At 43.1% G+C, this 12,496-nt stretch overlaps 1 protein-coding gene across 2 annotated transcripts in view; it reads right to left on the bottom strand.

Annotated features, from left to right (window-relative positions):
• The window catches only part of LOC110522012 (lysosomal-associated transmembrane protein 4A), a 32,043-nt gene extending 24,297 nt beyond the window's left edge, over positions 1-7,746 (bottom strand). Inside the window, exon 1 of one of the 2 annotated variants that reach the window (XM_036975538.1) lies at positions 7,437-7,746. Coding sequence is in view for 1 of the 2 variants with exons in the window: in XM_021600071.2 (XP_021455746.1) it covers positions 2,269-2,397 (129 nt within the window). In the remaining variant the exon portion in view is untranslated. Of the gene's footprint in view, positions 1-2,268; positions 2,477-7,436 lie in introns of those variants that run through there. The other variant, XM_021600071.2, reaches the window with a different exon arrangement.
• Between the last annotated feature and the right edge of the window lie 4,750 nt (positions 7,747-12,496).

Here is a 12,496-nt window from a genome sequence, read left to right as displayed (position 1 = left end):
TATGCAACAGGACACGCTAGATAATATCTAGTAATATCATCAACCATGTGTAGTTAACTAGTGATTATGATTGATTGTTTTTTTATAAGATAAGTTTAATGCTAGCAAGCAACTTACCTTGGCTTACTGCATTTGCGTAACAGGCAGTCTCCTTGTGGAGTGCAACGAGAGAGAGGCAGGTCGTTATTGCGTTGGACTAGTTAACTGTAAGGTTGCAAGATTGGATCCCCCGAGCTGACAAGGTGAAAATCGGTCTTTCTGCCCCTGAACAAGGCAGTTAACCCACCGTTCCTAGGCCGTCATTGTAAATAAGAATGTGTTCTTAACTGACTTGCCTAGTTGAATAAAGATTAAATAAAAGGTGTTAAATATATATTATATATTATATTATATATTTCTAATTTAAAAAATAATCTGCGCCCAAAAACACCGATTTCTGATTGTTATGAAAACTTGAAATCAGCCATTCCGATTAATCGGTCGAACTCTAGTCTTGACCCCGCACTGTGCAACTGGGTCCGGGACTTCCAGGCAGTCCACTCCCAGGTGGTGAAGGTAGGAAACAATCTCCACTTCGATGACCCTCAACACTGAGGCCCCACAAGGGTGTGTGCTCAGCCCTCTCCTGTACTCCCTGTTCACCCACGACTGCGTGGCCATGCACGCCTCCAACTCAATCATCAAGTTTGCAGACGACACAACAGTGGTAGGCTTGATTACCAACAACAACGAGACAGCCTACAAGGGAGGAGGTGAGGGCCCTTGGAGTGTGGTGTCAGGAAAATAACCTCTCACTCAATGTCAGCAAAACAAGAGATTATCATGGACTTCAGGAAACAGCAAAGGGAGCACCCCCCTATCCACATAGACGGGACAGCAGTGGAGAAGGTGGAAGGTTTTAACTTCCTCGGTGTACACAGCACAGACGGTGTGGTGAAGAAGGTGCAACAGCACCTCTTCAACCTCAGAAGGCTGAAAAAATGTGGCTTGTCACCAAAAACCCTTAATTTTTACAGGTACACAATCGAGAGCATCCTGTCAAGTTGTATCACCGCCTGGTACGGCACCTGCACCGCCCACAACCGCAGGGCTCTCCAGAGGGTGGTGCAGTCTGCACAAAGCATCACCGGGGGCTAACTACCTGCCCTCCAGGACACCTACAACACCCAAAGTCACAGGAAGGCAAAAAAGATCATAAAGGACAATAACCACCCAAGCCACTGCCTGTTCACCCATCTACCATCCAGGAGGTGAGGTCAGTACAGGTGCATCAAAACTGGGACAGAGGGATAGAAGCTGTTTTTCAATCTCAAGGCCATCAGACTGTTAAACAGCCATCCCTAGCACAGAGGCAGCCGTCTACCTACAGACTTGATATCATTGGCCACTATAAAAGGAACACTTGTCACTTTAATTATGCCACTTTAAGAATGTTTACATATCTCGCATTACTTATCTCATATGTATACACTGTATAGTGTATCCTATTATATACTATCTATTGCATCTTAGCTGCTCGGTCACTACTCATCCATATATTTTATATATTCTTATCCCATTCCTTTACTAGATTGTGTATTAGGTGTTGTGGAATTTGTTAGGTATTAGGTTGTTATGGAATTGTTAGATACTAACTGTTAGATACTGCTGACCTGTCGGATCTAGAGGCATAAGCATTTCGCTACACTTGCAATAACATCTGCAAACAAATCAAATTTGATTTTATGTCTATCAAGTCTATGAGACCGGTCTGGTGCAGAAGCATGAATGTTTCACTTCCCTACCTGTAACTCCTGAATGGTCCCTTTCTGACCACTTCTTCCATGTGTAAACATGTATGGAAAGGGATGCGGTCAAAAAGTGATTGAATTCAAGTGGATTTACCCTAACATTACTGTTACTTGACACGCTAGTAACAGTTAGCCTACGTTAGAACAACCTCGGATGTGCACCGGGGGGAGCTTAAAGTCCATACGGGTAACGTTATCGGATAGCTAGCTAACTAGCGGTTAACATTAGCGCCAATATAGCAAATTCCATATAGATATAATGTTACAAAAGTATGGCACGCATCAGATATCAAACTAACTTTCTTGACAAAGATGGTCTTCGATTTAGCTTTTTGGTAGTTAGCACAATGGCCTACTCTCGATAGTACAGTGGCAACCAGGGGGTACTGCAACATAACCGCAAATAAGCTAACACTAGCTTAGTTAACGTTAGCTAGCACAATCTAAAAAGCCAGGCGACATTGGCAGTTGTACGTACCATGTACCAAGTGCCGAGAATGATGGTTCCCGTCCTGACATGGCAACACCCACAGCATCGCGTTGTGTAGAACCTGTGTCGATTCGGTTTAAAATGGTGCATGTCTTCCTCAAGAGTAGGGATAAACATCGCTGAAAAAGCTGGGCGACTAAGAAAGCCTCCACCATCAACAACCGACGCTGATATGAAACGCCCACTTATGTGACAAGCGTGTTGAAAGAAAACACAAACGATTAGCTGTTTTGATTGACAACAGTTTTTGGCCATTGTGGAGCGAGGATGATGAACGTCAACCAATCAGCTGCCTCACCACACTGACATATCCGCAAAACTGTCCCTGTGGCGCAATCAGGGGTTGATGATGGGGAAATTCCTTTCCTACATCTCTATCGTTAGTTTCCCTTCTCTTACATCAGTTTCCCTTCTCTAAAGTTATGCTCTCTCTCTCAAAAAAAAATGTTATTCAGAACTTTTTTTTAATTGTTCTACCCTTATACTAAATATGGGCCTGCATCTTTCACTTCTGCTTTATGGGGTTTATGCAGTGCTTGACCTGGGCAGGAGTTCACCGGAGCTGAGTATGGTTTTACTGCTTGAGATCCTGTTTCTCTTATAGCATATTAGCTCAAATGTATTGTGGAGTTCCTGCACCCAAATGTAAACAGTACCGGCACCCAAAATGAGTACCGGCACTTATTTCAATCCAAGTAAAGCACTGGGTTTATGAGTTACAAATAAAGATAATCTGTTAACATGAATAGAATACATATCTCAAGTGAATGCATACTGTATTCAGGTCAATGCCTCAGCAATGCAGAAGTCTTTTGGAGTGTTTTGTTGTTGTTTTAATACCCCGGCTAATGTTAGAATGATGGATACAAAACAGCAAATAACTATGTGTAGACCAAAGACCATGTATGGAATTAGGGTATTATTACGTGTGACAAATTCAACTAAGATTCAGTCAAAGTACTCATCCTTTGAGCTCTAGATGGCAGGAGAGTACTAGTGATATAGTAGGTTTGACTTACTCTGAAGTTAGACGTGGCAATGTGTTATGCAGGTTGATGTTTATAGGGTTATCAGTGTGGTTAAAGTTATTATTATATATATATATATATATATATTTTAAATGTAACCTTTATTTAACTAGGCATGTCATTTAAGAAAAAAATCTTATTTACAATGACGGCCTACCCCGGCCAAACCCTGACGACGCTGGGCCAATTGTGTGCCGCCCTATGGGATTCCCAAATACGTCCGGATGTGATACAGTCTGGATACGAACCAGGAACTACAGTGACGCCTCTTGCACTGACATGCAGTGCCTTAGACCGCTGCTCCACTTAAGAGCCCTAAAGTTAGGGTTAGGTTTACAATTAGATGTTATGACTTTGTGTCTTTGCCTGCTAGCGACCATTCTGCAGAGCTGCCTCCAGAACAAGATTCATGACGAAAAACGCTAACCTGCATGTGTTATCCAAACTATTCAAATCTGGATGTACTAATTTAACACTTGTGTGTGAGTGCATGAAGTTAAGCTAAACAACGGTTACGATTCACATGCCAATATCCCCACTCACATACAGAGCATTCGAAAAATATTCAGACCCCTTGACTTTTCCACATTTTGTTACTTTACAGCCTTATTCTAAAATGGATTAAATAATTGTTTTCCCTTATCAATCTAAACACAATACCCCATAATAACAAAGTGAAAACAGGTTTTTAGACATTAATCCACCTGTGGTAAATTCAATTCAATTGATTTGGAAAGGCACACAACTGTCTATATAAGGTTCCACAGTCGACAGTGCATGTCACAGCAAAAACCAAGCCATTAGGTCAAAGGAATTGTCCGTAGAGCTCTGAGACGAGTGTGTCGAGGCACAGATCTGGGGAAGGGTACGAAAACATTTCTGCAGCATTGAAGGTCCCCAAGAATACAGCGGCCTCCATCATTCTTAAATGGAAAAAGTTTGGAACCACCAAGACTCTTCCTAGAGTTGGCCCGCCCGGCCAAACTGAGCAATTGGGGGAGAAGGGTGTTGGTCAGGGAGGTGACCAAGAACCCGATGGTCACTCTGACAGAGCTCTATAGTTCCTTAGTGGAGATGGGTGAACCTTCCAGAAGGACAACCATCTCTGCAGCACTCCACAAATCAGGCCTTTATGGTAGAGTGTCCAAACGGAAGCCACTCCTTAGTAAATTGCACATGATAGCCTGCTTGGAGTTTGCCAAAAGAAACCTAAAGACTCTCAGACCATGAGAAAAAAGATTCTCTGGTCTGATGAAACCAAGATTGAACTCTTTCGCCTGAATGCCAAGCATCACATCTGGAGGAAACCTGGCAGCATCCCTACGGTGAAGCATGGTGGTGGTAACATTATGCCGTGCAGATGTTTTTCAGCGGCAGGGACGGGAGACTAGTCAGAATCGAGGGAAAGATGAATGGAGCAAAGTACATAGAGATCCTTGATGAAAACCTGCTCCAGAGTGCTCAGGAGTTCTAATAAATGTGTGTTTTGCAAGATAAACATAATCAATCAAATTTATTTATGAAGCCCTTCTTACATCAGCTGATGTCAAAGTGCTGTACAGAAACCCAGACTAAAACCCCAAACAGCAAGCAATGCAGGTGAAGCACGTAATATACATAATATAATCTGCTTCAGAAATGTAGTAATACAGTTCTTCATAACCTCAGTGATTCAACACCGTGTATTGACATTGATCAGAGTCAGAGGCATATTGTTTTTGGCTCTGCTTCACAATAAGTTGTCTCACGCTTGCAACACAAGCAGTGTATTGTGTGAGGGATGTCACTGTTCATTTCCACTCATTAAGCAATAATAATAATAATAATAATGAGTGATGGTACATAACATCAAATGATTACAAGCTACACTTTAGACTCACTACATTAATTACATGCAACACAGTTGTATGTACAGTGTCCATTTCATCAAGGTGTGTGTGACATCCAAAATTAACACATTTTACAGATCATAATAAAAATATGGATTTTTTTTAGTTAAAATTACATATAAAGTACATTATGGTTACAAAAGAGCGAAAGTCGGTCAAAAAGTTCTAATAAATAGAAACATTTATGTTAGGAAACTACACATGACAAAACTAAATCAAAATATATAGTTTTTTCACACCAATAACAATCACTACATGTATTTTTTGGAGACAAAAAGCATGCTAGCCCTTTCACTTCATCATGTACCTCAGCTACGTACACACACACACACCTGGATTGAGTTTCTGGAGAAATAGAAACCCAGTAATCATTACATTTGTTTTGATTAATCTTGTTATATTGATTTTATTATCTTACATTATGTGCATTAAATTGTGTGTGTTCATGTTCACAGGGCTCGCTTGATCTCAGTGGTGACCAACCCTTTATAAATTAAAAGTATCTTCATTTACTGTAAGTGGATATCTGCAGGTTTGAATCATTTTTTATTTTACCAGGTAAGCTAGTTGAGAACAAGTTCTCATTTACAACTGCGACCTGGCCAAGATAAAGCAAAGCAGTGCGACACAAACACAGAGTTACACATGGAATAAACAAACATACAGTCAACAACACAATATAAAAAAAAGTATATGTAGTGTGTGCAAATGAGGTAAGATACGGAAGTTAAGGCAATAAATAGGCTATAGTGGCAAAATAATTACAATTTAGCAATTTAAACACTGGAGTGATAGATGTTCAAAAGATGAATGGCAAGTAGAGATACTAGGGTGCAAATGAGAAAGAAAAAAAAACAGTATGGGGATGAGGTAGTTGGATGGGCTATGTACAGGTGCAGTGATCTGTGAGCTGCTCTGACAGCTGATGCTTAAAGTTAGTGAGGGAGATATGAGTCTCCAGCTTCAGTGATTTTTGCAATTCGTTCCAGTCATTGGCAGCAGAGAACTGGAAGGAAAGGCGGCCAAAGGAGGAATTGGCTTTGGTGATATATACCTGCTGGAGCACGTGCTGCTAATGTGACCAGTGAGCTGAGATAAGGCGGAGCTTTACCTAGCAAAGACTTATAGATGACCTGGAGCCAGTGGGTTTGCCGACGAATATGAAGCGAGGGCCAGCCAACGAGAGCATACAGGTCGCAGTGGTGGGTAGTATATGGGGCTTTGGTGACAAAGCGGATGGCACTGTGATAGACTGCATCCAATTTGCTGAGTAGAGTGTCAGGGGCTATTTTGTAAATGACACCGCCGAAGTCAAGGATTGGTAGGATAGTCAGTTTTACGAGGGTATGTTTGGCAGCATGAGTGAAGGATGCTTTGTTGCGAACAGGAAGCCGATTCTATATTTAATTTTGTATTGGAGATGCTTAATATGAGTCTGGAAGGAGAGTTTACAGTGTAACCAGACACCTAGGTATTTGTAGTTGTCCACATATTCTAAGTCAGAACCGTCCAGAGTAGTGATGCTGGACGGGCGGGCAGGTGCGGGCAGAGATCAGTTGAAGAGCATGCATTTCATTTTACTTGCATTTAAGAGCAGTTGGAGGCCACGGAAGGAGAGTTGTATGACACTGAAGCGTGTCTGGAGGTTAGTTAACAGAGTGTCCAAAGAAGGGCCAGAAGTATACAGAAAGGTCTCGTCTGCGTAGAGGTGGATCAGAGAATCACCAGCAGCAAGAACGACATCATTGATGTACACATTCTTCTTTATATAACAATAAATGCCATTTAGTAGACGCTTTCATTCAAAGCGACTTACAGTCATGCATGCATAAGGAAGTTACGCAATAAACTCCTTTGTCTTAGGTTTCTGATATCCTTCGCCGCAGCCAATACCAATCTCCCCACCACTCCAGCAATAATAGCTGCAAAGAGGAATAATCTAATAAGGTTGGACTAAAAGTACCACAGAGCAAACAGAGGCTGGTGGGAGGAGCTATAAGAGGACGGACTCATTGTAATGTCTGGAATAGAATAAATGGAATGATACTATATAAAACACAAACATATGGAAACCACTTTTGACTCCGTTCCACGGATTCCATTTCAGCCATTACAATGAGCCCATCCTCTTAGAGCTGCTCCCACCAGCCTCCTCTAAGTGCATCTGTTAGTAAATATGGAGGAAGTAATATACTGAATAATACACTAGATAAGTCATAGTAAATAAGTCAGACGTTACCTGCAAGAGTTTTTTTGTTTGCTAGATGAACCTCGCTCTTTGCCACGTTGCCAATGGCGGATCCTATCAGGAATCAAGGTAAGACCCAGATGCAGACACGTCAAATTGACAATGGTTTAATATTCCAACAGGGGCAGGCAATAGATAGGTTAAGGCAGGCAGGGGTCAATCCAGAGGTGGGTCAAAGGTACAGGTCGGCAGGCAAGCTCAGGGGCAGGCAGAGTGGTCAGGCAGGCGGGCTCAGAGTCAGGACAGGCAAGGGTCAAAACCAAGAGGGTGAGAAAAAGGAGATACTGGGAAAAGCAGGTGCTGAGAACAAAAATGCTGGTTGACTTGACGAACAGGCAATGGACAAACAGAACACAGGTATAAATACACAGGGGATAATGAGGAAGATGGGCGACACCTGGAGGGGGGTGGAGACAATCACAAGGACAGGTGAAACAGATCAGGGTGTGACAGATCCAGAAACATCTCCTATCTTAGGCCTTATGTCAAAGGTCAGGTCGGAGTCACACTAAAGACTAAAAAGAGGGGATACTCACACTCCACAATTTTTTTCTTGAGAACATATTTAGCTCATAGTAAATCCTAAAAAAAAACAGTTATTTTATTATGGTGTTGTCTCTCCTTATAATTGGAACACTTTTATCCTCTTCGTCGATGGCATTGAACAAGGAGTCATCTTGACTCATTGTCAATGTAAATGTTGAGATTGTGGTAAACCTCACTGTGCCATGGTCATTTGAACTGCTGCTGCCTTTGGACACTGAAAGGAGTGGAAGTATGTTTGGTCAGATGTTTGGTACTGAGAAATGTAAAAAACTCTGACACAGACAGACGCACATACACACCCAGACATAAAATGAACAGGATTACCTTCTGCCCACTCTCCAGAGCCTGAGCCAGGCCCAGAGCCTAAATCAGAACCAGAAACATCTAGATGATTTCCAAATCCATACAAGACTTCTCGAGGTATATAATACTGCTTACAGGACATACAGACACAAGGACAACTTCAGTGTAGAAATGACCCAAGAAGTCATTAGGCCATTGGCCATACAAGCCAATAACTGTCTGCACCTCTGTACTAATACCTATCTCTCTATAGAAACAGAAATTGTAACCGATTGAAACAGAAACAGAAAATAACAGAGTATTTCTAAAATGTTAATGGTAGTTTAGTGATTTAGTGAATTAATTATAGTATTTACAGGGTTAACTTTCATGTAACCCTTTTAGCTACGTCATACTTGAGTAGCTTTAAGGACTACAAAAGAAAAGACTAGAACAACATTATTCTCAACATTATTCTGTGAGTCAACCAGTGAATCATGTGTTCCAAAGTCAAGTGCTACGCCAGCAGTATCGTCACCACACAAGCAACACAGGCCATTTCCTCCCTTCACAACACAACATGGCTGATACATAATGACTCAAGATGAGGCACTGCCGGCAAGCTGTCATTGTCCTACAAAAAAAACCTGGGGGGACAATAGCATTGGCTGGATTCTACAAAGTGTGTGAGTGTCAATACACTTACAGACTGACCCAGTAAGAGATAACAAACCGAACACTGGATATTTTGTCTGCCATAAGGAAATGGTTGGTAGAAGTGTGATTCACAACATGCTCATTCACAACATGCTCATGAGGTGTCGGACAGAATCCAGTGAGGGGCTAGAGCCTAGAATTTATGACCTCAACAACAAAGACCACAACAACAATATAAGACCTCATCCATTTTCCAAGTTGGCATAGCAGTCAGACGTCCTTTGTTCTCGTCTTGTCGTGTCCCGTGTATATATAAATAAACATATTTTCTTCGCTTATCTTTTCATATATTTTTTTTCTAAAAACTCAACTTCAAAACACTCTCCTGCAACCCGCCTCACCAATAAAATTTTTGTTTTAAAGTATTATTCACCTCAAATCTGAAATCCACAACACAGCTAGCCAGATGTTAGCCAGAAGTTAGCTGGCTAACGTTAGTATTCAGCTAACCACGGTTGGCGGTCATCAGCTATCCTTTAGCTTGAAAAGCTATCGCCAGGTTTGTACAACGCGACTCAGACCAGAGCATACCAGACCTATTTTCTCTCCATATCCCTGGATTTCTACCGCAAGCTCTGGACATTTACACCTGGATCTTGCAGCTAGCTAGCTGCTATCCGAGTGACTATTGGCTAACGTAGGTCCCGGAGCAAACATCAATTATTCCGGAGCTAGCCAGCTGAAGAGTTCCATCAGCCACTCCTGGGCTACAATCACCTATCCGGACCCGTTTTACTCCCGATGCGGAGCCCCCACCGGGCCTTCACGACTGAACTACCAACGTTATCTGCCCGAGGGAGTTATCCAACTGGCCCCTTCGTTGTGACGTAACCTGAACGCCCAATTGCGGCCCGCTAATCGTTAGCTGTCTTATCGGCTGCTATCTGAATAGGTCTATCGGACAATTTTCTTGGGCCAATATAACTATATCTATTTTGCCAATTGGCTTGGTCCCCTCTACCACACAGAACCCCACTAATCTACCAACAGAAACGCACGAGGTGGCTAAAAACAGACCTCCATCCTCTGCCAGCTTGCTACCCATGGCCCGGCTAGCTGTCTGAATCGCCGTGACCCCAACCAACCTCCCTACTCACTGGACCCTTATGATCACTCGGTGAAGCATGCCTCTCCTTAATGTCAATATGCCTTGTCCATTGCTGTTCTGGTTAGTGTTTATTGGCTTATTTCACTGTAGAGCCTCTAGCCCTGCTCATTATACCTTATCCAAACTTTCAGTTCCACCACCCACACATGCGATGACATCACCTGGTTTCAATGATGTTTCTAGAGACAATATCTCTCTCCTCATCACTCAATGCCTAGGTTTACCTCCACTGTATTCACATCCTATCATAACTTTGTCTGTAAATTATACTTTGAAGCTGTTTTATCGCCCCCAGAAACCTGCTCCTTTTACTCTCTGTTCCGGACGTCCTAGACGACCAATTCTCATATCTTTTACCGTACCCTTATCCTACTCCTCTGTTCCTCTGGTGATGTAGAGGTGAATCCAGGCCCTGCAGTGCCTAGCTCCACTCCTATTCCCCAGGCACTCTCTTTTGATGACTTCTGTAACCATAATGGCCTTGGTTTCATGCATGTTAACATTAGAAGCCTCCTCTCTAAGTTTGTTTTATTCACTGCTTTAGCACACTCTGCCAACCTCATAGATATCATCCTAACCAACTTGCCCTCTAAACACACCTCTGCTGTTGTCAACCAAGATCTCAGCGATCACTGCCTCATTGCCTGCATCCGTAATGGGTCAGTGGTCAAACGACCTCCACTCATCACTGTCAAACGCTCCCTGAAACACTTCAGCGAGCAGGTCTTTCTAATCAACCTGGCCCGGGTATCCTGGAAGGATCTTGACCTCATCCTCACCATCTTAAATAAGCATGCCCCATTCAAGACATTTAGAACCAGGAACAGATATAGCCCTTGGTTCTCTTCAGACCCGACTGCTCTTAACCAACACAAAAACATCCTGTGGCGTTCTGCATTAGCATCGAACAGCCCCCGTGATATGCAACATTTCAGGGAAGTTAGAAACCAATATACACAGGCAGTTAGAAAAGCCAAGGCTAGCTTTTTCAAGCAGAAATTTGCTTCCTGCAACACAAACTTAAAATGTTCTGGGACACTGTGAAGTCCATGGAGAATAAGAGCACCTCCTCCCAGTTGCCCACTGCACTGAGTATAGGAGACTCTGTCACCACAGATAAATCCACTATAATTGAGAATTTCAATAAGCATTTTTCTACGGCTGGCCATGCTTTCCACCTGGCTACTCCTACCCCGGTCAACAGCACTGCACCCCCCACAACAACTCGCCCAAGCCTTCCCCATTTCTCCTTCTCCCAAATCCAGTCAGCTGATGTTCTGAAAGAGCGGTAAAATCTGGACCCCTACAAATCAGCCGGGCTAGACAATCTGGACCCTTTCTTTCTAAAATTATCTGCCGAAATTGTTGCAACCCCTATTACTAGCCTGTTCAACCTCTCTTTCGTGTCGTCTGAGATTCCCAAAGATTGGAAAGCAGCTGAGGTCATCCCCCTCTTCAAAGGGGGAGACACTCTTGACCCAAACTGCTACATACTCTGCCTTTCTAAGGTCTTCGAAAGCCAAGTCAACAAACAGTTTACCAACCATTTCGAGTCCCACCGCACCTTCTCCGCTATGCAATCTGGTTTCAGAGCTGGTCACGGGTGCACCTCAGCCACGCTCAAGGTCCTAAACGATATCTTAACCTCCATCGATAAGAAACAATACTGTGCAGCCTTATTCATTGACCTGGCCAAGGCTTTCGACTCTGTCAATCACCACATCCTCATCGGCAGACTCGATAGCCTTGGTTTCTCAAATGGTTGCCTCGCCTGGTTCACCAACTACTTCTCTGAGAGAGTTCAGTGTGTCAAATCGGAGGGCCTGTTGTCCGGGCCTCTGGCAGACTCTATGGGGGTGCCACAGGGTTCAATTCTTGGGCCGACTCTCTTCTCTGTATACATCCATGATGTCGCTCTTGCTGCTGGTGAGTCTCTGATCCACCTCTACGCAGACGAGACCTTTCTGTATACTTCTGGCCCTTCTTTGGACACTGTGTTAACGACCCTCCAGGCGAGCTTCAATGCCATACAACTCTCCTTCCGTGGCCTCCAACTGCTCTTCAATACAAGTAAAACTAAATGCATGCTCTTCAACCCATCGCTGCCTGCACCTGCCCGCCTGTCCAGCATCACTACTCTGGACGGTTCTGACTTAGAATATGTGGACAACTACAAATACCTAGGTGCCTGGTTAGACTGTAAACTCTCCTTCCAGACTCACATCAAACATCTCCAATCCAAAGTTAAATCTAGAATTGGCTTCCTGTTCGCAACAAAGCATCCTTCACTCATGCTGCCAAACATACCCAAGTAAAACTGACCATCCTACCAATCCAAGACTTCGGCGATGTCATTTACAAAATAGCCTCCAATACCCTACTCAATAAATTGGATGCA

This window comes from Oncorhynchus mykiss, chromosome 4 (genome assembly GCF_013265735.2).
Source record: "Oncorhynchus mykiss isolate Arlee chromosome 4, USDA_OmykA_1.1, whole genome shotgun sequence".
Lineage (NCBI taxonomy): Eukaryota > Metazoa > Chordata > Actinopteri > Salmoniformes > Salmonidae > Oncorhynchus > Oncorhynchus mykiss.
The sequence above is the reverse complement of the archived record's forward strand: the minus strand, read 5'-3'. Positions and strand labels throughout refer to the sequence as shown.